General features: G+C 41.1%; 3 protein-coding genes across 3 annotated transcripts; all 3 read right to left on the bottom strand.

The window, feature by feature from the left end:
* Positions 1-10,887: 10,887 nt before the first annotated feature.
* LOC140038820 (uncharacterized) lies at positions 10,888-13,347 on the bottom strand. Its single transcript, XM_072084232.1, has 3 exons — positions 12,825-13,347; positions 12,063-12,439; positions 10,888-11,856 (listed from the first exon to the last, which is right to left on the bottom strand). The coding sequence occupies exons 1-3, from the start codon at positions 13,345-13,347 to the stop codon at positions 10,888-10,890; spliced, it is 1,869 nt and encodes a 622-aa protein (XP_071940333.1).
* A 33-nt stretch (positions 13,348-13,380) lies between these two features.
* On the bottom strand, positions 13,381-15,591 carry LOC140038823 (uncharacterized). The gene has a single exon (XM_072084243.1). The coding sequence runs from the start codon at positions 15,589-15,591 to the stop codon at positions 13,381-13,383; it is 2,211 nt and encodes a 736-aa protein (XP_071940344.1).
* An 8,523-nt stretch (positions 15,592-24,114) lies between these two features.
* LOC140038824 (uncharacterized) lies at positions 24,115-24,723 on the bottom strand. The gene has a single exon (XM_072084256.1). The coding sequence runs from the start codon at positions 24,721-24,723 to the stop codon at positions 24,115-24,117; it is 609 nt and encodes a 202-aa protein (XP_071940357.1).
* Positions 24,724-25,510: the final 787 nt, after the last annotated feature.

Here is a 25,510-nt window from a genome sequence, read left to right on the forward strand (position 1 = left end):
GTCGGACAACGTTTCCCAGACCTCATTAATAGGGGTCTTCATCGGAATTTCTTTCGGACATATCCCTTTGTCGAAAATGATGATAAATGTAGTCAGATCAACTGCAGGCGGCACATCTTGGACTCGCCCTAATTGTCGGAGAAACCTCCTCGGATTGTATGCCATGATACCCTGAGTACCCAATAAAGGAACAAACTCGGATGCCTTGGTGCGAAGAACAGGTTTGATACAATTGGTCCAATCCAATACCCATCTAACATTTTGATTGGTCACATTCGTCAAGAAGTCCACAAACTCGGATGCATTACACGGCAAATTACCGCTATTAATCCTCTTGTGATGTGTGATTACCCAGTTATATCCGGACATTGGTAGACTCTCGAGAATAGATGGTCGTCTCATGAAGTGCTCCATCCCCCATACATGTAAGATTAAATTTGAGCCACAAAAGAACTTTCCCCCTCTCTGACAGGTAGTGCAAGCTACGAAGATATCGGCCAAAATAATTGGAACAATAGAACACTGTTTATCTTTTATTCCTAGAAACAAGTCATACAAGATTTTAGTGAGTTTAAAGGCTATCTTTTTGTCTTTCCTAGGGAAAAAATAGGTTCCAGCCATAACCAATTCATACACCCAAACTCTCTTTCGTTCCCATATTTCCTTGGAAGTAAACGAAAAATCTCCCCGGTGCCTTTCAAAACCATCCCTTAATACGAATCGATCAAATAAGAACTTTACCTCTATATTTTGGTCCGACCCTTGAATTGCTGATTCCTTTAATCCGGTGAAACGACAAAATTCGACCTTGTTAGACACTAGTGGAAATATCACGGCAGTTCCCTGAATTGGCAAATTAAGAAATCCGGCGACCTCCTCAATTGTTATGGTCATTTCCTTTTTCCCAAGTCTAAAGGCGGAACAAGTGGAATCCCACAAATGCACCAAGGTCTCTACCAAATAGCCATCGGACTTAATATCCTTGAAATCCCCAACGGGTCCTAATCGAGCGGCTACTTGGTTGATTTCACTAGGTGAAAGGAATGTGGGCCACCTTTGTACCTCCGACGGTACTACCAACATCTGTTGGACTTGGCGAGGACTTTCCATCTAGGAACAAAAACCGGTGTCAAATACCTTACCTACGGGTCCCACTTCTCTGGTTAAACATGAATTTAAACGTGCAATTCCCAAGATAGGATTAAATACCCACGGGAATATAGGGTTGGCTTATCCCTAATGTGGGATTCCCTAAATGGCATTTCCTTTCTATGGTTTATGCGTGATGCCAGTTTATTAAAGCAGTAAAATATGCAATTTGAAATGAAACATGACCTAAATGACCTTTCATTTGCCAGGGTAAGCCTAAAATGATATGACACTATTAATTTATGAACGAAATATACCAAAACTTCTTAAACGTGCAATATCCTATCTACACGGGTAGGCTTCTAAAAGAAGGTCATGCCAGACCTCTTATTTGCTAGGGTTTGTGAATGCAATGGGGACACAAAACCAAGAAAAGTTAGTTCAGTCAGATAAATACACATAACACATTGTAGCAACGAAATCAACACAAAGAAATAAAGCAATAAAAAGGAGAAAGGGGTTGGACCCCTCCCCTCGTGAATAGTGTCCCTAATAGGGTAAGGCAGACGCTATCCTAGGTAAAACTATCATGGATGCATGAGGTTAGGGCTCACTAATGCATCTAGACTCGATAGGTTTTAGGTCCCTGAGCCTTCAGACTTAGAAACCAAAGGTCATCAATCTCAAGGTTCTTTGTCGGTGGCTCGAGCGATTCCCCAGACATTGCTACGCACACGTCGTGTCACGGCCACATGTTTGAGTGAATCTATCAAAAATCCTCAATTTTCGACTAAAAGTTAAAGGCTATTAACCCAAAACTTAAAGCGGAAGATTAAGTGACCCCTCGGATCGTGCTACGCACACGTCGTGTCACGATTACACGTCCAAGTGGGTCGCCTAAAATCCAAACAGAGCGGAGTGGCGTGACAAGCCACTAAAAGAAAAAATAAATGGGGGGTGAAAAAATTAAAGCGTATGCACGTATGCTAGTGCTCGTTTGGAGGGGAGGGATCGAGGACCAACGCGAGACTCTAGGGTAATGTCCCCCCACCCAAATGCAATGCAAAGCGCGAGATAAAATAAGTACAACATACATCCAATCAACCAATCATACATACGTGAGTGAGGGAATACTTTGATACGCGCGCGCGTGGCAAAAAGTCCTAAAATGGAAAATGCAACCCTAATATCCAAATGCTATGCATAAGAAAGGTAGAAAAAAGGAAAAGAATAGCTAAATCGAATGCTTGGACCCACTTAGGAATTTCTCAATGGAGTCGCCAAGTTGTCGCGCCCCACTTTTTGAATGGAGTGAGTGTGGAAGTAGTGTGTGGTATGTGTATGTGAACGTGTGTGAAAGTAAAAAAAAAAGCCGTGGGATTGTGAAATGCGGCGGTTTGGCCAAACAAAGGGTTTTAGATAAAAACGGAGTCGCCATTTGGTATAGAGTTAGGGTGTACCAAGTCACCCAAAAAGTGATTTTTTGGAAAGAAAAGTAAAAACCCTTTTTAAAGAATTTTTTAGGTCTACGTAACTAAAGAAAAGGAATCGGGGGTCACATTTGATAAGGGAGAAGGCAAAGGCAAAGCCTAAGGCACTCCCTTACCCTAGTCAAAGCTAGTTGCATGACTTAGCCCCACTTTTCCTAATTCTTCTACCCAAAATATGCATTGCATGTTGGATGTAACTAATGGATATGAAAAAAATGCAATCCTAAATTTAAAATGTCTCTTATGAGGATTTTTGGTCCCAACCACATGAATTGTGATGGCCAGTAAGGAAAGCCCTCATAGAGGTCATGAATAATGCAAATGAAGACTCAAGTATGAGTGTAAGTGTGCAAATGTAAGAAAAATGCATGTGTGCAAATGTAAGAAAAGTGCATGTGTGCCAATTGAGAAAATGAAAGTGTTTGTGTGCAAGTGGATGAAAATATGGTAGTAGATACATATAAGTGCAATTTGGTGCAATTTGTGAGGTAAAAAATAAATAAAAGAAAAAGAATGTGCAAACATGGCATGTGGATTGCGAAAAATATAAGTAGTGAGAAAATGTGGATAAAAAAAGTGAGGAGGTGATATGATAGAAATGAAAGTGTATGAACCTAGAGGAATGCATCAAGTCGGGTACGGGAATGACTCCTAACTTCACGACTTTAATTTTCCCTTTGATTAGAAGGAAGGACTAGCGTGCTAAGGCTATTTTGTAGCCACACTCGCTCGTTTCCCTTATCGAAAAGGGACTCTCAAGCAAATGTACCCTATAACTAGCATGAGGATGCAAAGACCTAAGATGAAGGGGTAAGGATTGGAGGAGCACGCCAAATGCTAAAAAATTAAGAAAAATGCATGGAATGTAGTGAAACATACAAAAAATGCACTAGCGAGAGGGACGGGCCTAATGGATCTAGCATTGGACTAGCCCTTCACTAAATGCTTTATCACAAGCGTTGGACTTGTGAGGATCAAAAGGGAGGACTATGACTAGCATTGGACTAGCCATGGTATACGCATTCATCCATCACATTCATCTATGACTATAGAAAGCAAGTAGACATGCCAATCACCTATAAACACATAGCACAAAACACTTAGCATGCTCGACTAGATGCAAGAGCCTAATAAAGCAAATTAACACGTAGCAACAAAAGCAAGCAATCAAGCTAATGAACCTATTACATTTGCTAACTAAAACAAAAGGGGAAGAGGAAAAATGGACAAAATTGCTCTCCAAACCCTATCTATTACAAGCCAAGAGGTGTACACATACCCCATAAAAGAATAACTTAATAAAAGCAAAAGTAAATGAAATAAGTGAGAGGAATTAAAGAAAGGCAAGGAAAGCAAAGTAGACATGCAATTCTCACTTAGCACGTTGGATCACATAGGAGAGAGACAAAAAAAAGGATAAAAGAAATTATACCTCCCCGTTTATGATGTTAGTAAAGTAAACACGACTTAACTTGGGCTAAAGTCACCAAAGAAAGGGATAACTTGGGCTAAAAACCATCAAAACAAAGAATGAATGCACCAATTTAGTGGTAAAATGTAAATAAGCCAATTTGAATCCACAAAATCATCGAATCCTTCTTCAATTACAACTTAAAAATGATCGAATAATGCATAATTTCCAAGCAAAACTGAATCATTGATCAAATTTCTCAAATAGCAAAATGACTAAAGACCCAATAGCAACCATTAATCAATCAACCAAGGCCAATTGAAACATTTTAGGAACTTTAAAGGTCCAAGAGCAAGAAAAGGTCAAGTAATGGCTCAAATTACAATTATTCTAAGACCTATTTGCAAGAAATTAGAACCTAATTGGGTCTTTGTAGCATTGCTGCAAAATGACAGGGACCAAATTGATTAGTTTTTCCAATTTTCTCGGTCATAGTGGCATAAGGGGAAACTTGAGGGGTTAAAATGCAAATTGCGAAACCTTTTGCATGCATGCAACGAAAGAAGCATTCATCTGCAATTTTTCAACCATGTTTCCGGCAATTCTTGTGTTCATTCTAATGCCATCTTTCCATCCAAACCAAGCTAATATTTTTAACCCAACATCAAAGCCTCGATTCCAAAACAATGAATTCACAAAAATCAACGTCCAAAACAAACCAAGAGAGAAAAAGAGACGCGTAGGAATGGGAGCATGCGATTTTTCTGGAAAATTTACTGCTGTTGCTTCCTTGAACAGCAATACATCAGTTTTTTTTTTTTTTTTTTTTACAAAACACGCTCAGGCCATCTAAAAATGATGAAATGTGCGCTGCATATTGAACAAAAAGAAAACAACAAGCAATGGACAAACACAGCATCCGAAATATGCATTTGTCTCTACCTCACTACAAGTGCAACCATAAGAAAAAAAAAACAGCAAAAGCAACGTGAGGACTTGCGGCAAGCTGATATTCATTTCCAGCAAGCATCGAATTATGATTCAAGTGTTTCAGACCCCAAACATACAAACCCAACACTTCTTATCCAATTCCTCTTTCCAACATAAGATCAAACAGCAAATTGGATGACCGAAACTTTGGTTGTGGGCTGTTACAGGACGAAAGCAAAGCAGCAAAACATGACAAAGAAATGCAGCTTTTTGGCCCTAAATATACAGCCTGGCTCGAAGATTTTTCAGACAAAAATCATAGTTTGAAACCAAACAACAAGGTACCACTCTTCGACACCCAAACAAGTAACGAAAGACAAACATTTTCCTGAAGTTTTCATGCACATGTTGCGAGAAAAACTACTGCAACAGAAAGAAAAAACACTTGCTGTAATTTTCTCATTTCAACTGAGACCCACGGACATGAATCAAAGCAAACCAAAACAAACACAAGTGCAAAGACCTCAGGACCATGTTGTTAACATCGATCAAATGCTATTGTTTATCCTAAATGCAGTCTTCATAGCATATATTGTTCATGTTATCTCAGATAAGCAACAAACAATAGCAAGAAAGTCTAACCAACTACCACTTCAACGACCCAAAAGAAAAGAAAAGGACCCTTCCAAGCTGCTGCAACATGCCAAGAGACTTCAGCTTGTTGCAGCAGATTTTTAGGCACAATTCTTAAGCACAAAACATTCTAGAAACAGGCGAAAAGACTCATAAAAAATCCTTACTAGTTTTGAACATAGAATTCTTTGACTTAAACACAAAATCAGAAAGGATGCGCATACAAAGCTAGGAAATAAAAATTCTGCAACTTTCTCGTGCATCCAAAATTTGTTTGTGCAAAGTGAAACCTATCCAAACGCTATGCATTAACTTATTTCCATCAGATTCATAAGTTCACACAGATAAAAAAAAAACAGCAGAGATGCTAGGGAAGGGACTTGTGATGAACGTTCATGATATACCACACCTGGGTTTCTGTCTCTCAAAACCCAGCCCAAGCTAAAAGATTCTAAGCACAAAAACAAGCAAAGCTGCAAACTTTCTGCAATTTTTGTTCGGCCAAAACACAATCATACAGTAAAATTCAAATGAGACCTACTGATTCATCACATAGACTCCAAACATCACAACTTTATCAGCAAAGAACCATCAACTAATCACAGAAGCAAAGACAGAAGCAAATAACGATAAAGAAAACAGATTTCTACCATAAAAGATAAGGATCTTACCTTAAATACGAAATGAAGCGTGGGATGACTAAAAAAAAGGCCGAGATGGTTTCTGCCGGATCTTCAAAGGAACGTCAACGGAACAACGATGATAAGGATCTGTCACCTTCTTGCAACCCCAAACTCTTTTCCACCTCACCCGTAACTTCTTTTCCCAGCCGCCAAGCTTTTTCCTTTCGGCCAAAGGTTTTGCAACTGCCTACCTCTCGCTCTCTCCCTTTCGGTCTCTTTCTAAACCTCAAATTCTGGTTTTCCTTCTATCTCAGACCCACTCTCAAAGCTTGCTTTTTTTTTTTTTTTTTTGCTCACTTGACTGCAACTCTGAGCTTTTCTTTTCCTCTTTTTCCTCTCTCAGCCGCCACAAAACCTCCCTTGGTTTCCCTTTTTTTTTTCTCCTAAAAATCCAGTCGTCCCTTTTATATCAGGCTCCCCACCCTAAAACCTCATCTTGATGGTTCATAAACAGCTTCAGGTCACCGTTTCTCTCTCAGCCATTGGATTAGCCACAACTTCTGAATTGTTTTCTTGGCTTGTCGATGAAAGCTAGGTGTAACAGTACTAACATGATCGAAGGGAGCTAAAAGAAACAAGGAAAATAGCTGAAAATATGCGGCTGCAAACCTGCGACTTTATTTTCTATTGATACGATATCAAGGAGAAGCAGCGAGTGTGCCCAGCGTTTTTTTTTATTATTTTTTTATGCTAAAAAGTCTTATAAATAAAATAAAATAAAATAAAACAAATAACTAAAAGAGTAAAAATGAATACAAAATAAAAATGATAAATAATAATAATCTAAAAAAAAACTAAAGTGCTATACAAATTATAAAAGTCTAAGAACTAGAAATTATGGAATTAAGAGAATTATTACTAAAAATAGAAACAAAGTTAGGATAAAAATTATTTTAAAATTTGGTGTCTACAGTTTGCCCCTCTTTGTCTGAGTTTTGGAAAAATTTGAGACAAAGAAGTGGACACCAAATACTTACCTGCATTACTAAACATGAGAAGGTCAGTGGGATAAATACCCGAGCCTGCTTTCCCTGTTGGTTAGTGGGACGAATACCCGAGCCTGCTTTCGATCGGTCACTTGGATCAATAGTTGGTCAGTGTGATCAACACCCGAGCCTGCCTTCGATCGGTCATTTGGTCAGTGGGATCAACACCCAAGCTTGCCTTCGATCGGTCATTTGGTTCAATAATTGGTCAGTGGGATCAACACCCGAGCCTGCTTTCGATCGGTCACTTGGTCAGTGGGATCAACACCCAAGCCTGCCTTCGATCGGTCATTTGGTCAGTAATTGGTCAGTAATTGGTCAGTGGGATCAACACCCGAGCCTGCCTTCGATCGGTCGCTTGGATCAATAATTGGTCAGTGGGATCGACACCCGAGCCTGCCTTTGATTGGTTAATTTTGTGCAAGATTTTCGTAGAGTTTCAGAAGGAGAGACAAACGATTTCTTCTAAGAATTGTCCCAGTGTAATGCGATTGACCTATCGGACCTGCAAGAAAAGAAATAAGGATAGATAACACCGCCACCATTCGATCAGCCCCTTTCTTCAAGAGATGTGTAAACATGAGTATTTCAGACTTCTTTGGTGACGTAGTGAGTACTCCAACCTTGCCCTGCAAACAATATCAAACTTCTATAATTTCTTGCACTTAAACCAGCATATCATTGAGTATCCATTTATCTTCGATAACTTATAGGGATTGCCATTGATAAAAACAAAAGAGACTAACGGGACCATGAAGCACATAAAAATACTCTAATTGCGTATGATGACGATAATTCTAGTAATGTAAACACAGTCATCCCTTTTATTGAAAAAGTCATTTTCAAATAAGCTTATATACTCAAATTTAAAAGCTTGTGTTAGATAAATCGAACGTTTTGAATTCTCGAACTGAATGCCACTTTTGACCCTTTGGATATCAATCTTCGGAAGTTCAATGCTTGACAAACAGAACCACAATGTGAGGAGAAATTTCAATGAACTAAGTCACCAGCCTTTCGGATCCAAACTCACTTTTCCTTATGAAACCCTACCTCAGCGCCCTTTCGGGTTTTCACTAAGGTTGCCCCTGCCCATTTTGTATTTTGTTGTTTGTTGTTGTTTTTTCTTTTCTTTTTTTTTTCTTTTTTTTCTAAGGTGCCCTTGCGGGTTTTCACCAAACAAATCTTGTCCATCGCCCATATTAATCCAGAAATGTATTTTAAGAAATAATGGCATCAGTATAACAATCCTTCCCTTGCAAAAAAGGGGAGGTGTTTTTGACATCATGTGCCACTTGATTAGAAATTGTCCTAAAAAGGCCATATAACGAACAGAAATCAGGACTTTAGCCTTTTGTAATGGGGTTAGGCGGGGCGTTCAGAAAAGTTAAGGCTTGAAAGCGGATTCTAACCGTGGTTTAAATAATCTGAGATCGCATTGTTGCACCAAACCTATCTTAGAGTGAAATCAAAACTTGCCCCAGTTTTATCCCTAATTGAGGCTCTCTTTTCTTTCATTTTCCTCTCCCCCTTTTCTTTTTGGCTTTCTGCCATTCTTTTTGAAACTCTCAAAATTTTGCCAAAGTTTATGCTTAACCGAGGTTCTTTTCCTTTCATCTTTCATTTTCATTTTTACCTTTTTGAAACCCCTCCCCTTTTTCTTAACTTTTCAACTCAAAACCTGCCCCAGTGTGGGGTTTACGATTCTCAGTGGTTGCCAAACGAAATGATTTACTCTGAAGGCTCAAAAGGGAGTAACTAAGGATAGAATACTTAATTGGAAAGGAAGAAGGCCTGACTTTTCATTCCATTCGCTACATTGACCCTAAAAGGAAAATTCCATGTATCATATGAAAAATTTCTTACACATGTCCGAATTAATTGGTTGAGGGAACACTTGCCCATCCATTTCTGCAAGAATGAGTGCTCCTCCGGGCAAAACTTTCTGGACAATAAAAGGGCCTTGCCAATTTGGTGCAAATTTCCCCTTAGCTTCCTCTTGTATTGGCAAAATGTGTTTCAGCACTTTATCTCCTTCTGCGAATATCCGTGGTCTGACCTACTTATTGTAAGCACGGGCTACCTTTTTTTGATAGCATTGATCATGACAAATGGCATTTAATCTCTTTTCATCAATTAAGGATAACTACTCATGACGTTGTTTAATCCAATCAGCCTCATCTAGCTTGGCCTCCATTAAAATGCGCAATGAAGGGATTTCGATCTCAGCTGGCAGCACTGCTTCCATCCCATACATAAGGTTGTAGGGAGTTGTCCCAGTAGAGGTCCGTATAGTAGTTCTATATGCTATTAATGCATAAGAGAGCTTCTCGTGCCAATCACGGTGTTTTTCAATCATTTTTCGAATTATCTTCTTCAAGTTCTTATTTGCGGGCTCCACAGCTCCATTCATCTGTGGTCTATAAATAGAGGAGTTCCGATGCCTGACTTTGAACTGTTCACACAATCTATCTACCATATCATTGTTAAGATTCTTGGCATTGTCAGTGATTAATGTCTCTGATACTCCAAAACGACAAATGATGTGCTTCCTTAGAAAGTCCGTCACCACCTTTTTAGTCACATGCTTATAAGATTCAGTTTCAACCCACTTGGTGAAGTACTCAATTGCCACCAGAATAAACCGATGCCCATTTGAAGCGGGAGGGTCAATGGCTCCGATTACATCCATACCCCACATCGAACATGGCCAGGGAGCAGTCATACTGTGTAATTCTGTAGGGGGAGTGCGCATAACATCTCCATGCAATTGACACTTGATGCATTCCTAACGAAAACTACACAATCATGCTCCATAGTAAGTCAAAAATATCCGGTCCTCATGATCTTTCTTGCTAATAAATGGCCATTCATATGTGATCCACATACTCCACTATGTACTTCTTTCATCAGGTATTCTGCTTCATCTTCATCAACACACCTTAAAAGGCCCAAATCTGACGTCCTTTTGTATACCACCTCTCCGTTTAGGAAAAATTTGGAGGATAATCTGCGCAAGAAACTTTTAGCAGTTGTATCTGCCCCTGGGGGATAGAACCCTGTTTTGAGAAATTTCTTGATATCGTTGTACCAGGGACGGCCATTGGAAGACTTTTCCACAACTAGGTAGTGAGCCGGTTTTTCTTGTAGATGAATCTGAATAGGTTCAATTACCAACTCATCTGGATGTTGAATCATTGAAGATAAAGTGGCCAAAGCATCGGCAAAGACATTTCGGACACGAGGAATGTGCCGAAACTCCAAACTCCTAAACTTATTTGCTAAATCCAGTAAGCTGCAATGATAAGGCAAGATCTTTGAATCCCGTGTGATCCACTCCTTGAGAGTCTGATGTACAAGCAAATCTGAATCGCTGAACACTAGTAAATCCTTAATCTCCATTTCTAACGCCATCTTTAACCAAAAAATGCACGCTTCATATTCGGCCATATTGTTAGTACAGAAAAATCGGAGTTTGGCCGAACCAGGGTAATGCTTTCCTTCAGGCGAAACTAGAACAACTCCAATACCAGCCCCGAAGGAATTTGATGCTCCGTCAAAGAACATCCTCCACTCCGGGCATTGATCATTCATATCTTCTGCTATACCCACGAACAGGGCCTCTTCATCCGGAAAATAAGTGTGAAGCGGTTGATAATCATCTCTCAGCGGATTTTCAGCCAAATGATCGGCCACAGCCTAGCCCTTGATAGCCTTCTGCGTGGTAAAAAAATATCAAACTCCGAAAGAATCATCTGCCATTTTGCCATACGTCCTGTCGGCATAGGCTTTCCCAACAGATATTTCAAAGGGTCGGAGCGGGAAATGAGGTAAGTAGTATGACTGAGCAAGTAATGCCTCAACTTTTGTGCGGCCCAAGCTAAAGCGCAGCAACTCCTCTCCAGAAAAAAATAGCTGGCTTCATACGCAGTGAACTTCTTACTGAGGTAATAGATGGCTTGCTCCCTTTTCCCCGATTCGTCGTGTTGTCCCAATACACACCCCATAGCTTCGTCCAACATCGATAGGTACATGATCAAAGGTCGTCCCGGTTTGGGTGGCACTAAAACTGGAGGATGCAATAAATAGTCCTTGATCTTATCAAACGCCTGCTGGCATTCTCCACTCCAACGCAACGGTACATTTTTCTTCAATAATTTGAACAAAGGCTCACACGTATGGGTCAACTGAGCAATGAACCTCCCGATGAAGTTAATCCTTCCTAAAAAACTCTTCACGTTCTTTTGCGTTCTTGGCACTGGCATCTCACGAATGGCCTTAATCTTTGCCGGATCTATCTCAATACCCTTCTTACTGACAATGAATCCCAATAACTTTCCGGCAGGGGCCCCAAATGCACACTTTGTAGGGTTTAACTTCAAATCATATCTTCTCAATCTTTCGAATAACCTTTTCAAATCAATCAGATGATCCTCCGCTCTCATGGATTTGATAATGATGTCGTCCACGTAAACCTCCATCTCCTTATGAATCATATCATGGAACAGGGTGGTCATGGTCCTTTGGTAGGTGGCTCCGGCATTTTTCAATCCAAATGGTATTATCCGGTAGCAAAATGTTCCCCATGGCGTAATAAAAGCTGTTTTCTCTCTATCTTCCTCTGCCATTAAGATCTGGTGATACCCAGCAAAACAGTCAGCAAATGATTCAATCTCATGCCCTGCGGTATTGTCTAGAAGAATATGAATGTTTGGCAACGGAAAATCATCTTTCGGGCTGGCTTTATTAAGATCCCTGTAATCGACACAGACTCGCACTTCTCCACTTTTTTTTTTGGAACAGGTACAGGGTTTGAAAGCCAAATGGGATAATGAGACACCATAATGATTCTAGCATTGAGCTGCTTCTCGATTTGCTCCTTAATTTTGAGGCTCATGTCTGGCTTAAACTTGCGAGGTTTTTGTTTCACTGGTGGAAAATTCGGATCGGTTGGCAATCGATGGACCATTATATCTGTTGAAATCCCAGGCATATCATTATAGGACCAGGCAAACACATCTTGAAACATAGTCAAAAACTCAATCATTTCTTTTCTCTGTTTCTTATTCAAGTGAATGCTAATTTTTATCTCCTTAACCTCAGTCTCAGTGCCAAGATTAACAACTTCTGTTTCTTCTAAGTTCGGTTTGGATTTCTCCTCATACTGTTCAAAATCCTTTAACAAAGACTCAGATTCTTCCTCGTTATCGCTCTCGTCTTGAATTTCAGATTCCAAAATTTCAAAGTCGTGAGGGATATCGAGATCGCAATCATCAAAATTCAGAATAGTGATATCCAAAGGGTCAATGTGTTTTATTTTTGGCCATCTGAAAAAGAATAAAATAAGTACAATAGTAAGTAAGTTAAAACCATTTGGACCATAAACACTGTGCATTTCATTGAAATTCAAAGTAAAGGATAACATCATGACATGCTACTTAACAAGAAATTTAACGCAAGACTTGCATTGGAAAACATTTGATTGAAAACTATTTACAAACATTGAAAGACAAAAGATAAGTAGTATAAATGATTTGTCTCATGTCGACCAAAGGCAATCCCCTAATTTATCGAAATTCCCTGCAGGAGGGAAGAAGATCACTGGTCCAGTTCTTCACTGCTTCAATAGGCACCTCTGGAAATCCTGGGTCCTCCAACGGCTCCCCCTCAGAAATAACCCCCACAAATAGCTCAGATAATCCAACCTCCACTTCCTCGATCGGGTCTACTTCAGATCTGATCACCTCTGATGGGTAAGGAAAAGTACAGTATAATGGTGGGATATTCATGATAAGCTGTCTCCCTTCCTTCTCTGCCCTCCTACGATTCATCATTTCTTTCTTGTCCTTGCCAGTAGGTTGAAACCCTAATCCGAAGGTATCCTTTTTTTCTTGAAGTTCTATTGGCTTCAAAACCCCTTGTAGGTGACGCCCAAGGCCCTTGCCTACTTCATAACCTCCTCGAATCAGCTCTTTGGCCATCATAACGCTGGCTTGAGGTAAATTCACTTCCACTGCCGCCTTGTCCTTGGACGCCCTTCCCACCGAAACAATGTCAGCTACATGGTGAAGGGAAACTAGAGCTTTTCTATCGCCATCATCTTCCGATGCAGGATTGATGAGCATAGTGCAATCTTCCTCAGCAAATATCGTAACCAACTAGCCATTCACCACAAATTTCAACATTTGATGGAGTGAAGAAGGTATGGCGCCTGAAGTATGAATCCAAGGTCGTCCGAGAAGAACATTATAAACACTCGAGAAGTCCATGACTTGGCACGTAACTTGAAATTGGGCAGGTCCGATTTCCAGCACCAAATCCACTTCCCCCATTGATTCCCTTTTCGCGCCATCAAATCCCCTCACCACAATGGCAGATGGCCGAAGTTTAGCTTTCTGAAATCCCAACTTAACCAAAGTGTTCCAAGAACAAATATTAAGAGCAGACCCATTGTCTATCAAAATCCTTGGTAATAACTTCCCATTACAACGGACTGAGATATACAATGCTTTATTGTGTCCAATCCCATCTGAAGTCAAATCTTCATCAGAAAAAGAAATTTGATTTGAAGCCATAACATGTTCAACTACATGAATGAATTTATCCACAGGAATATTCTTAGGCACTTGAGCCTTAGTTAGGACCTTGAGTAAAGCTTCTCGATGAAGTTTCGAGGTCAGAAGCAAATTCAATATAGAAATTTGAGCGGGCAATTTGTCCAATTGCTCGACCACCTTATACTCACTTTTCTTCAACATCTTAAGGAAATTGAAAGCCTCTTCATCAGTCACAATTGGTCTTGTCGGAACAACATTTTCTTTTGCTTTTGAGGGCTCATCAACTGCGGGTTCCCCTATGATTCTTTCAGATCTAGTAATGGCGTCCACTTCCCTTCTGGGCACCTTTTCCCCTCCAATTAATAGCGTGGGTTCGCTATAATTCCACGGGACCTCTTGTAGATTAAGAATAGGAGGCTGCTCAGGCAATTCAAGTACCACAAGCTCCGAAGGCTCACATTCGAAAGGCACCATTTCCAGAATAAACGGATCGGTATTTTTCCTGACTTTATAGGCCTGCTCCTCTAGTATGAATGGTTCTCCGATGACTCCCATTATCTCGGTTTCGTCTACAATGAATTGTGCAGGTTCCTCAATCTCTTCATTAATAGTAATAACTCCCACGGTGTCTTTGTGTGTTGGAAGAGGATTTTTGCTAACATTTGGACCTTGTTCCTCCCTCCTCCTCAGGACTATGTCTCCGGACTCAATCATGTCTTGAATTTTATGCTTAAGCGCCCAGCAATTGGCAGTTGAATGTCCAGGGGCTCCCGAATGATAAGCACAAAATGACTGCGAATCATAACCAATGGAAAATCCTTTGGAGTAGGTCTTAGGGGGTACCGTACCAATCTTCCCAGCAGCTTTCAATTGCTCATATAACTGGTCAACAGGCCGACCTAGATTGGTAAAGGTCCGGTATGGGGTTGGACTTTGGGTGTCACTGGCCTGTTGGTATTGGTAATTTGGGTTAGGGGGTGGCATGGGTCTTGGATTGAAAGGAGGGCGCGGTCTAATTTGGAAGTTTGGTGGGAAAATATGAAATGGCGTTGACGGTGTGTTTGGGTAATTTGGTCGAGGACGGGGGTGGTTGATTGTGGTATTGTAGACAGGTCGAGGGCGTGGTTGGTATAGGTAATGAGGTGAGTAGGTGGGATTTCGTTGGTATGTAGCTCGGGAAGAAAAACCTTGGTTCCAAACAAAGGAAGTTTCCTCATCTTTCTTCTTAAACTGAAACTTTTTACTGATGCTGTTTTGGCTTTGCATAGCCTCTAATTGCGACTTTAAGGCTGAAACATTAACAATCTTGCCTGCCCTTATAAACTCATCATACTCTTCCAATTTGTTGACAATCTCAGCAAAGGAACACCCAGTCATACGGAAAATCTCTTCAAAGTAGGGTGGGTCATGAGCTTTAATGAACGTGCGAACAATTTCATTTTCGGTCATGGGAGGCTCCACCCTAGCAGCCAGCTTCCTCCATCTTTTCGCATACGTCTTATGGTCCTCCGATGGTTTCCTCTTGGTTCCCTCCAACGCGGTCCTCGTCGGAGCAAGCTCGCAATTATATTCATACTGCCTCACAAAAGCAGTCGATAAATCCATCCAAGATCTCATATCCTCAGGCTTCAAATTGGCGTACCAATCTAAAGCGTCACCTTCCAGACTCTCGAGAAATAAGCGCACAGGCAGGTTCTCATCATCTATTGGTCTCCCCAGCTTGTTTGCAAACATCCAAAGGTGGGTCTTGGGATTGCCAGTTCCGTCATACTTGGTAAACTTAGGTGCTTTGAAACCCACCGGCAATTGCATATCCGGAAACAGGCACAGCTCATTGTAGTCTAGACCTCCTTGCTTGCTCAAACCTTGGCTTTTCCTTATAAATTCCTCAAACTTATCCAATCTCTTTAGTAAATTCTTGTCCACGGGCACGGATGACCCCCCCAGCTTCAGCTTTCCCTTGAACGGCGGTATCTAGGGTGAATGGTTCAGCGGTGGAGTAATAATGTGGTCCTTGTGATTCGAAAGGCATGCTCATAGTAATGGACAGATAATTCTGGGAAATTTGGACATGAGGAGGATTAGTTTGGATGTGAGGTGCATATGTAGGTGGTGGGCCATGAATGGGATAAGTAAAGGTTTCTTCGGGTGGATTCATAACCTGTGAAGTAACAGAGGTTTGAGCATAAGGCAAGAGTATAGGTTCAGATTGGCCAGGGGGTAAGGGTTCATGTTGCTGTTCACCGCTAGCACCACCTGTGACCAATTGGTCGATCACGCGCCATTGGGCCATCATCTCAACGCTTAGCTCATTAAATCGGTTTAGGACTTCGCTCAGTTGAGCTCCCAGATTTGCCAAGTCAGTTGTTGATGTCGTTGCGGGCCTATCAGATGGTTCTGGGTGGGTACTCATGTTTACACTATCTCTTGAAACTCGACTACGCGATTGGGTGATAATGGAGCTTTTTCGAGAAGCTATTTTGAAATTTTACCTGAAAACACGAAATGGCTCGCTTTTAGATTTAGCCCTGGCTTAGTTTTTCAACAAAAACAAAACAAAAAAAAAAAGAAAAAGACAAGAGTTAGTAGATGTTCCAAAAATTCGGATGCATGTCCTATCGGGGGGCCCTTTTTGTGCCAAGGGTAGGCCTAGCATGATGCAACACCTTCGAAATGGGACCCGTAACACAAACCTGTTTTTGACAATAATTCCAAATGAGTGCAAAAGAAAAATCGCTTTCATTGATAAACTTGCCAATATTTACATCATGTCACGAAGACGATTCCGTACAAGATTGCCAAAACTTCTGAACCTATCTAATACAGAGTCCTTTGTTTCCCTAACATATGGAATTCTGACACGTTCAGTTTGGTCATATAATTCTCCGCATTTCCTTTTCAGCTCTTGACGCTTTTCTCGCTCATTTTCATACAATTGCTTGTTTTGCTCCGCCATCCCTTTGTATGCTTCGACGGACTTACTTAATTGCAGAATTTCCTTATCCTTTGCTTCGATAATGGCTTTCAACCTTTCCACCTCCTCAGTTGGCTCATCTTGTGTTTCTTGTATGACGGACCTTCTCACCCAGTCTTCGTATTGCGGAGTGGTCAATCCCCTTTGTTTGAGTTCCGGAATGTACTTGACGCGTTCGTCGTCGGACAACGTTTCCCAGACCTCATTAATAGGGGTCTTCATCGGAATTTCTTTCGGACATATCCCTTTGTCGAAAATGATGATAAATGTAGTCAGATCAACTGCAGGCGGCACATCTTGGACTCGCCCTAATTGTCGGAGAAACCTCCTCGGATTGTATGCCATGATACCCTGAGTACCCAATAAAGGAACAAACTCGGATGCCTTGGTGCGAAAAACAGGTTTGATACAATTGGTCCAATCCAATACCCATCTAACATTTTGATTGGTCACATTCGTCAAGAAGTCCACAAACTCGGATGCATTACACGGCAAATTACCGCTATTAATCCTCTTGTGATGTGTGATTACCCAGTTATATCCGGACATTGGTAGACTCTCGAGAATAGATGGTCGTCTCATGAAGTGCTCCATCCCCCATACATGTAAGATTAAATTTGAGCCACAAAAGAACTTTCCCCCTCTCTGACAGGTAGTGCAAGCTACGAAGATATCGGCCAAAATAATTGGAACAATAGAACACTGTTTATCTTTTATTCCTAGAAACAAGTCATACAAGATTTTAGTGAGTTTAAAGGCTATCTTTTTGTCTTTCCTAGGGAAAAAATAGGTTCCAGCCATAACCAATCCATACACCCAAACTCTCTTTCGTTCCCATATTTCCTTGGAAGTAAACGAAAAATCTCCCCGGTGCCTTTCAAAACCATCCCTTAATACGAATCGATCAAATAAGAACTTTACCTCTATATTTTGGTCCGACCCTTGAATCGCTGATTCCTTTAATCCGGTGAAACGATAAAATTCGACCTTGTTAGACACTAGTGGAAATATCACGGCAGTTCCCTGAATTGGCAAATTAAGAAATCCGGCGACCTCCTCAATTGTTATGGTCATTTCCTTTTTCCCAAGTCTAAAGGCGGAACAAGTGGAATCCCACAAATGCACCAAGGTTTCTACCAAATAGCCATCGGACTTAATATCCTTGAAATCCCCAACGGGTCCTAATCGAGCGGCTACTTGGTTGATTTCACTAGGTGAAAGGAATGTGGGCCACCTTTGTACCTCCGACGGTACTACCAACATCTGTTGGACTCGGCGAGGACTTTCCATCTAGGAACAAAAACCGGTGTCAAATACCTTACCTACGGGTCCCACTTCTCTGGTTAAACATGAATTTAAACGTGCAATTCCCAAGATAGAATTAAATACCCACGGGAATATAGGGTTGGCTTATCCCTAATGTGGGATTCCCTAAATGGCATTTCCTTTCTATGGTTTATGCGTGATGCCAGTTTATTAAAGCAGTAAAATATGCAATTTGAAATGAAACATGACCTAAATGACCTTTCATTTGCCAGGGTAAGCCTAAAATGATATGACACTATTAATTTATGAACGAAATATACCAAAACTTCTTAAACGTACAATATCCTATCTACACGGGTAGGCTTCTAAAAGAAGGTCATACCAGACCTCTTATTTGCTAGGGTTTGTGAATGCAATGGGGACACAAAACCAAGAAAAGTTAGTTCAGTCAGATAAATACACATAACACATTGTAGCAACGAAATCAACACAAAGAAATAAAGCAATAAAAAGGAGAAAGGGGTTGGACCCCTCCCCTCGTGAATAGTGTCCCTAATAGGGTAAGGCAGACGCTATCCTAGGTAAAACTATCATGGATGCATGAGGTTAGGGCTCACTAATGCATCTAGACTCGATAGGTTTTAGGTCCCTGAGCCTTCAGACTTAGAAACCAAAGGTCATCAATCTCAAGGTTCTTTGTCGGTGGCTCGAGCGATTCCCCAGACATTGCTACGCACACGTCGTGTCACGGCCACATGTTTGAGTGAATCTATCAAAATTCCTCAATTTTCGACTAAAAGTTAAAGGCTATTAACCCAAAACTTAAAGCGGAAGATTAAGTGACCCCTCGGATCGTGCTACGCACACGTCGTGTCACGATCACACGTCCAAGTGGGTCGCCTAAAATCCTAACAGAGCGGAGTGGCGTGACAAGCCACTAAAAGAAAAAATAAATGGGGGTGAAAAAATTAAAGCGTATGCACGTATGCTAGTGCTCGTTTGGAGGGAAGGGATCGAGAACCAACGCGAGACTCTAGGGTAATGTCCCCCCACCCAAATGCAATGCAAAGCGCGAGATAAAATAAGTACAACATACATCCAATCAACCAATCATACATACGTGAGTGAGGGAATACTTTGATACGCGCGCGCGTGGTAAAAAGTCCTAAAATGGAAAATGCAACCCTAATATCCAAATGCTATGCATAAGAAGGGTAGAAAAAAGGAAAAGAATAGCTAAATCGAATGCTTGGACCCACTTAGGAATTTCCCAATGGAGTCGCCAAGTTATCGCGCCCCACTTTTTGAATGGAGTGAGTGTGGAAGTAGTGTGTGGTATGTGTATGTGAACGTGTGTGAAAGTAAAAAAAAAAGCCGTGGGATTGTGAAATGCGGCGGTTTGGCCAAACAAAGGGTTTTAGATAAAAACGGAGTCGCCATTTGGTATAGAGTTAGGGTGTAGCAAGTCACCCAAAAAGTGATTTTTTGGAAAGAAAAGTAAAAACCCTTTTTAAAGAATTTTTTAGGTCTACGTAACTAAAGAAAAGGGATCGGGGGTCACATTTGATAAGGGAGAAGGCAAAGGCAAAGCCTAAGGCACTCCCTTACCCTAGTCAAAGCTAGTTGCATGACTTAGCCCCACTTTTCCTAATTCTTCTACCCAAAATATGCATTGCATGTTGGATGTAACTAATGGATATGAAAAAAATGCAATTCTAAATTTAAAATGTCTCTTATGAGGATTTTTGGTCCCAACCACATGAATTGTGATGGCCAGTAAGGAAAGCCCTCATAGAGGTCATGAATAATGCAAATGAAGACTCAAGTATGAGTGTAAGTGTGCAAATGTAAGAAAAGTGCATGTGTGCCAATTGAGAAAATGAAAGTGTTTGTGTGCAAGTGGATGAAAATATGGTAGTAGATACATATAAGTGCAATTTGGTGCAATTTGTGAGGTAAAAAATAAATAAAAGAAAAAGAATGTGCAAACATGGCATGTGGATTGCGAAAAATATAAGTAGTGAGAAAATGTGGATAAAAAAAGTGATGAGGTGATATGATAGAAATGAAAGTGTATGAACCTAGAGAAATGCATCAAGTCGGGTACGGGAATGACTCCTAACTTCACGACTTTAATTTTCCCTTTGATTAGAAGGAAGGACTAGCGTGCTAAGGCTATTTTGTAGCCATACTCGCTCGTTTCCCTTATCGAAAAGGGACTCTCAAGCAAATGTACTCTATAACTAGCATGAGGATGCAAAGACCTAAGATGAAGGGGTAAGGATTGGAGGAGCACGCCAAATGCTAAAAAACTAAGAAAAATACATGGAATGTAGTGAAACATACAAAAAATGCACTAGCGAGAGGGACGGGCCTAATGGGTCTAGCATTGGACTAGCCCTTCACTAAATGCTTTATCACAAGCGTTGGACTTGTGAGAATCAAAAGGGAGGACTATGACTAGCATTGGACTAGCCATGATATACGCATTCATCCATCACATTCATCTATGACTATAGAAAGCAAGTAGACATGCCAATCACCTATAAACACATAGCACATAACACTTCGCATGCTCGACTAGATGCAAGAGCCTAATAAAGCAAATTAACACGTAGCAACAAAAGCAAGCAATCAAGCTAATGAACCTATTACAGTTGCTAACTAAAACAAAAGGGGAAGGGGAAAAATGGACAAAATTGGTCTCCAAGCCCTATCTATTACAAGCCAAGAGGTGTACACATACCTCATAAAAGAATAACTTAATAAAAGCAAAAGTAAATGAAATAAGTGAGAGGAATTAAAGAAAGGCAAGGAAAGCAAAGTAGACATGCAATTCTCACTTAGCACGTTGGATCACATAGGAGAGAGACAAAAAAAATGGATAAAAGAAATTATACCTCCCCGTTTATGATGTTAGTAAAGTAAACACGACTTAACTTGGGCTAAAGTCACCAAAGAAAGGGATAACTTGGGCTAAAAACCATCAAAACAAAGAATGAATGCACCAATTTAGTGGTAAAATGTAAATAAGCCAATTTGAATCCACAAAATCATCGAATCCTTCTTCAATTACAACTTAAAAATGATCGAATAATGCATAATTTCCAAGCAAAACTGAATCATTGATCAAATTTCTCAAATAGCAAAATGACTAAAGACCCAATAGCAACCATTAATCAATCAACCAAGGCCAATTGAAACATTTTAGGAACTTTAAAGGTCCAAGAGCAAGAAAAGGTCAAGTAATGGCTCAAATTACAATTATTCTAAGACCTATTTGCAAGAAATTAGAACCTAATTGGGTCTTTGTAGCATTGCTGCAAAATGACAGGGACCAAATTGATTAGTTTTCCCAATTTTCTCGGTCATAGTGGCATAAGGGGAAACTTGAGGGGTTAAAATGCAAGTTGCGAAACCTTTTGCATGCATGCAACGAAAGAAGCATTTATCTGCAATTTTTCAACCATGTTTCCGGTAATTCTTGTGTTCATTCTAATGCCATCTTTCCATCCAAACCAAGCTAATATTTTTAACCCAACATCAAAGCCTCGATTCCAAAACAACGAATTCACAAAAATCAACGTCCAAAACAAACCAAGAGAGAAAAAGAGACGCGTAGGAATGGGAGCATGCGATTTTTCTGGAAAATTTACTGCTGTTGCTTCCTTGAACAGCAATACATCAGTTTTTTTTTTTTTTTTTTTACAAAACACGCTCAGGCCATCTAAAAATGATGAAATGTGCGCTGCATATTGAACAAAAAGAAAACAACAAGCAATGGACAAACACAGCATCCGAAATATGCATTTGTCTCTACCTCACTACAAGTGCAACCATAAGAAAAAAAAAACAGCAAAAGCAACGTGAGGACTTGCGGCAAGCTGATATTCATTTCCAGCAAGCATCGAATCATGATTCAAGTGTTTCAGACCCCAAACATACAAACCCAACACTTCTTATCCAATTCCTCTTTCCAACATAAGATCAAACAGCAAATTGGATGACCGAAACTTTGGTTGTGGGCTGTTACAGGACGAAAGCAAAGCAGCAAAACATGACAAAGAAATGCAGCTTTTTGGCCCTAAATATACAGCCTGGCTCGAAGATTTTTCAGACAAAAATCATAGTTTGAAACCAGACAACAAGGTACCACTCTTCGACACCCAAACAAGTAACGAAAGACAAACATTTTCCTGAAGTTTTCATGCACATGTTGCGAGAAAAACTACTGCAACAGAAAGAAAAAACACTTGCTGTAATTTTCTCATTTCAACTGAGACCCACGGACATGAATCAAAGCAAACCAAAACAAACACAAGTGCAAAGACCTCAGGACCATGTTGTTAACATCGATCAAATGCTATTGTTTATCCTAAATGCAGTCTTCATAGCATATATTGTTCATGTTATCTCAGATAAGCAACAAACAACAGCAAGAAAGTCTAACCAACTACCACTTCAACGACCCAAAAGAAAAGAAAAGGACCCTTCCAAGCTGCTGCAACATGCCAAGAGAATTCAGCTTGTTGCAGCAGATTTTTAGGCACAATTCTTAAGCACAAAACATTCTAGAAACAGGCGAAAAGACTCATAAAAAATCCTTACTAGTTTTGAACATAGAATTCTTTGACTTAAACACAAAATCAGAAAGGATGCGCATACAAAGCTAGGAAATAAAAATTCTGCAACTTTCTCGTGCATCCAAAATTTGTTTGTGCAAAGTGAAACCTATACAAACGCTATGCATTAACTTATTTCCATCAGATTCATAAGTTCACACAGATAAAAAAAAAAAACAGCAGAGATGCTAGGGAAGGGACTTGTGATGAACGTTCATGATATACCACACCTGGGTTTCTGTCTCTCAAAACCCAGTCCAAACTAAAAGATTCTAAGCACAAAAACAAGCAAAGCTGCAAACTTTCTGCAATTTTTGTTCGGCCAAAACACAATCATACAGTAAAATTCAAATGAGACCTACTGATTCATCACATAGACTCCAAACATCACAACTTTATCAGCAAAGAACCATCAACTAATCACAGAAGAAAAGACAGAAGCAAATAACGATAAAGAAAACAGATTTCTACCATAAAAGATAAGGATCTTACCTTAAATACGAAATGAAGCGTGGGATGACTAAAAATAAGGCCGAGATGGTTTCTGCCGGATCTTCAAAGGAACGTTAACGGAACAACGATGATAAGGATCGGTCACCTTCTTGCAACCCCAAACTCTTTTCCACCTCACCCGTAACTTCTTTTCCCAGCCGCCAAGCTTTTTCCTTTCGGCCAAAGGTTTTGCAACTGCCTACCTCTCGCTCTCTCCCTTTCGGTCTCTTTCTAAACCTCAAATTCTGGTTTTCCTTCTATCTCAGACCCACTCTCAAAGCTTGCTTTTTTTTTTTTTTGCTCACTTGACTGCAACTCTGAGCTTTTCTTTTCCTCTTTTTCCTCTCTCAGCCGCCACAAAACCTCCCTTGGTTTCCCTTTTTTTTTTCTCCTAAAAATCCAGTCGTCCCTTTTATATCAGGCTCCCCACCCTAAAACCTCATCTTGATGGTTCATAAACAGCTTCAGGTCACCGTTTCTCTCTCAGCCATTGGATTAGCCACAACTTCTGAATTGTTTTCTTGGCTTGTCGATGAAAGCCAGGTGTAACAGTACTAACATGATCGAAGGGAGCTAAAAGAAACAAGGAAAATAGCCGAAAATATGCAGCTGCAAACCTGCGACTTTATTTTCTGTTGATACGATATCAAGGAGAAGCAGCGAGTGTGCCCAGCGTTTTTTTTTATTATTTTTTTATGCTAAAAAGTCTTATAAATAAAATAAAATAAAATAAAATAAAATAAATAACTAAAAGAGTAAAAATGAATACAAAATAAAAATGATAAATAATAATAATCTAAAAAAAAAACTAAAGTGCTATACAAATTCTAAAAGTCTAAGAACTAGAAATTATGGAATTAAGAGAATTATTACTAAAAATAGAAACAAAGTTAGGATAAAAATTATTTTAAAATTTGGTGTCTACAGGATCATTTCTCGAGCTGGCTGGTGGCGCAGTGGGACGTGCACCTGGCGAGCTCGTCATTTCTGTACCAGTTCTGCGGCATCTTGGAAGATGGAGGGCCAATAGTAGTCCAAGAGAAGGCACTTTTTGGCCAATACCCGAGACCCCACATGTGCCGCACATATCCCTTCATGGATTTCGCGAAGGACGTAGTCACTTTCCTCGGGAGTCACGCACTTTAGCCAGGGCGATAAGTATGACCTCCTGTAGAGGGTTCCCCCAGAGTAGGCGTACTTGGCAGTTCTGAGCTGCATCCGGCGAGTCTCGGTTTTGTTCTCAGGGAGGGCACTCGAGCTGAGGAAGTTTACTAGGAGGGTCATCCAAGTGGCCGAGCTGTCTATAGCCAGGATGTGGACATGGTTGATACTTTTCTGCTTGACCACCTCTACCAAAACTTCCTTGTTCAGGTGCGCAAACGAGGAGGATGCCAGCTTTGACAGGGCGTCTGCACGCATGTTTTGCGATCTTGGCACCCGCTCGATTTCAAAGGTATCAAACAGGGCTATTGCCTCCTGCACCTTAGCCAGATATTTCTTCATGACCTCCTCCTTGGCCTCGTATTCCCCGCGACCTTGGAGGACGACGAGCTGAGAGTCGCTCCGGACTTTGATCGCGGCTATACCCATCTGGTGGGCTATCCGCAACCCCGTCAATAGGGCCTCATACTCAGCCTCATTGTTAGATGCGGGGAAGTCAAACCGGAGAGCATAGGTCAGCTCTTCCCCGGTTGGCGAGATGAGTAGCAGACCTGCTCCGCTTCCTTCCTTGCTGGAGGCCCCGTCTACGAACAGCACTCATGGCTCCTTCGGCCGTACATCCTCGCGCAGAGGGCTTAGCTCGGTTAGGGTCAAGCTGGCCCCCTCAGCAAGGAAGTCTGCCAAGGCCTGGGCCTTGATGGCTGTGCGAGACTGATAGCCGATGTCATGCTCGGCCAGCTCGATGGCCCACTTGACCATCCGACCCGAGACCTCGGGCTTGGCGAGTATCTGCCATAAGGGCTGATCGGTCACGACGACGATGCTGTGAGTCTGGAAATAAGCTCGGAGCTTGCGGGCAGCGTGCACCAAGGCTAGGACCAGCTTCTCGGCCGGCGTGTATCGCGTCTCCGGCTCTTGTAAACCACGGCTGACATAGTATATAGGCCTCTGAACCCCCCTGTCCTCCGGCACCAAGACCGCGCTAACGGTTTCGTTGCAAGCAGACAGGTATAGGAACAGGATCTCCCCCTGCTCCGGGTCGGTCAGGGTGGGTAGTTCTGCTAAGTATGCCTTCAGGTCGGCGAAGGCTCTCTGGCACTCCTCCGTCCATTGGAAGTCTTTAGGCTTTTTTAGGACACGGAAAAAGGGCAGCCCCGGGACCGCGGAGCGCGAGAGGAACCTGTTCAGGGCGGCCATCCTTCCTGTGAGCTGCTGG

This window comes from Coffea arabica, chromosome 1c (assembly GCF_036785885.1).
Source record: "Coffea arabica cultivar ET-39 chromosome 1c, Coffea Arabica ET-39 HiFi, whole genome shotgun sequence".
NCBI classification, from domain to species: domain Eukaryota; kingdom Viridiplantae; phylum Streptophyta; class Magnoliopsida; order Gentianales; family Rubiaceae; genus Coffea; species Coffea arabica.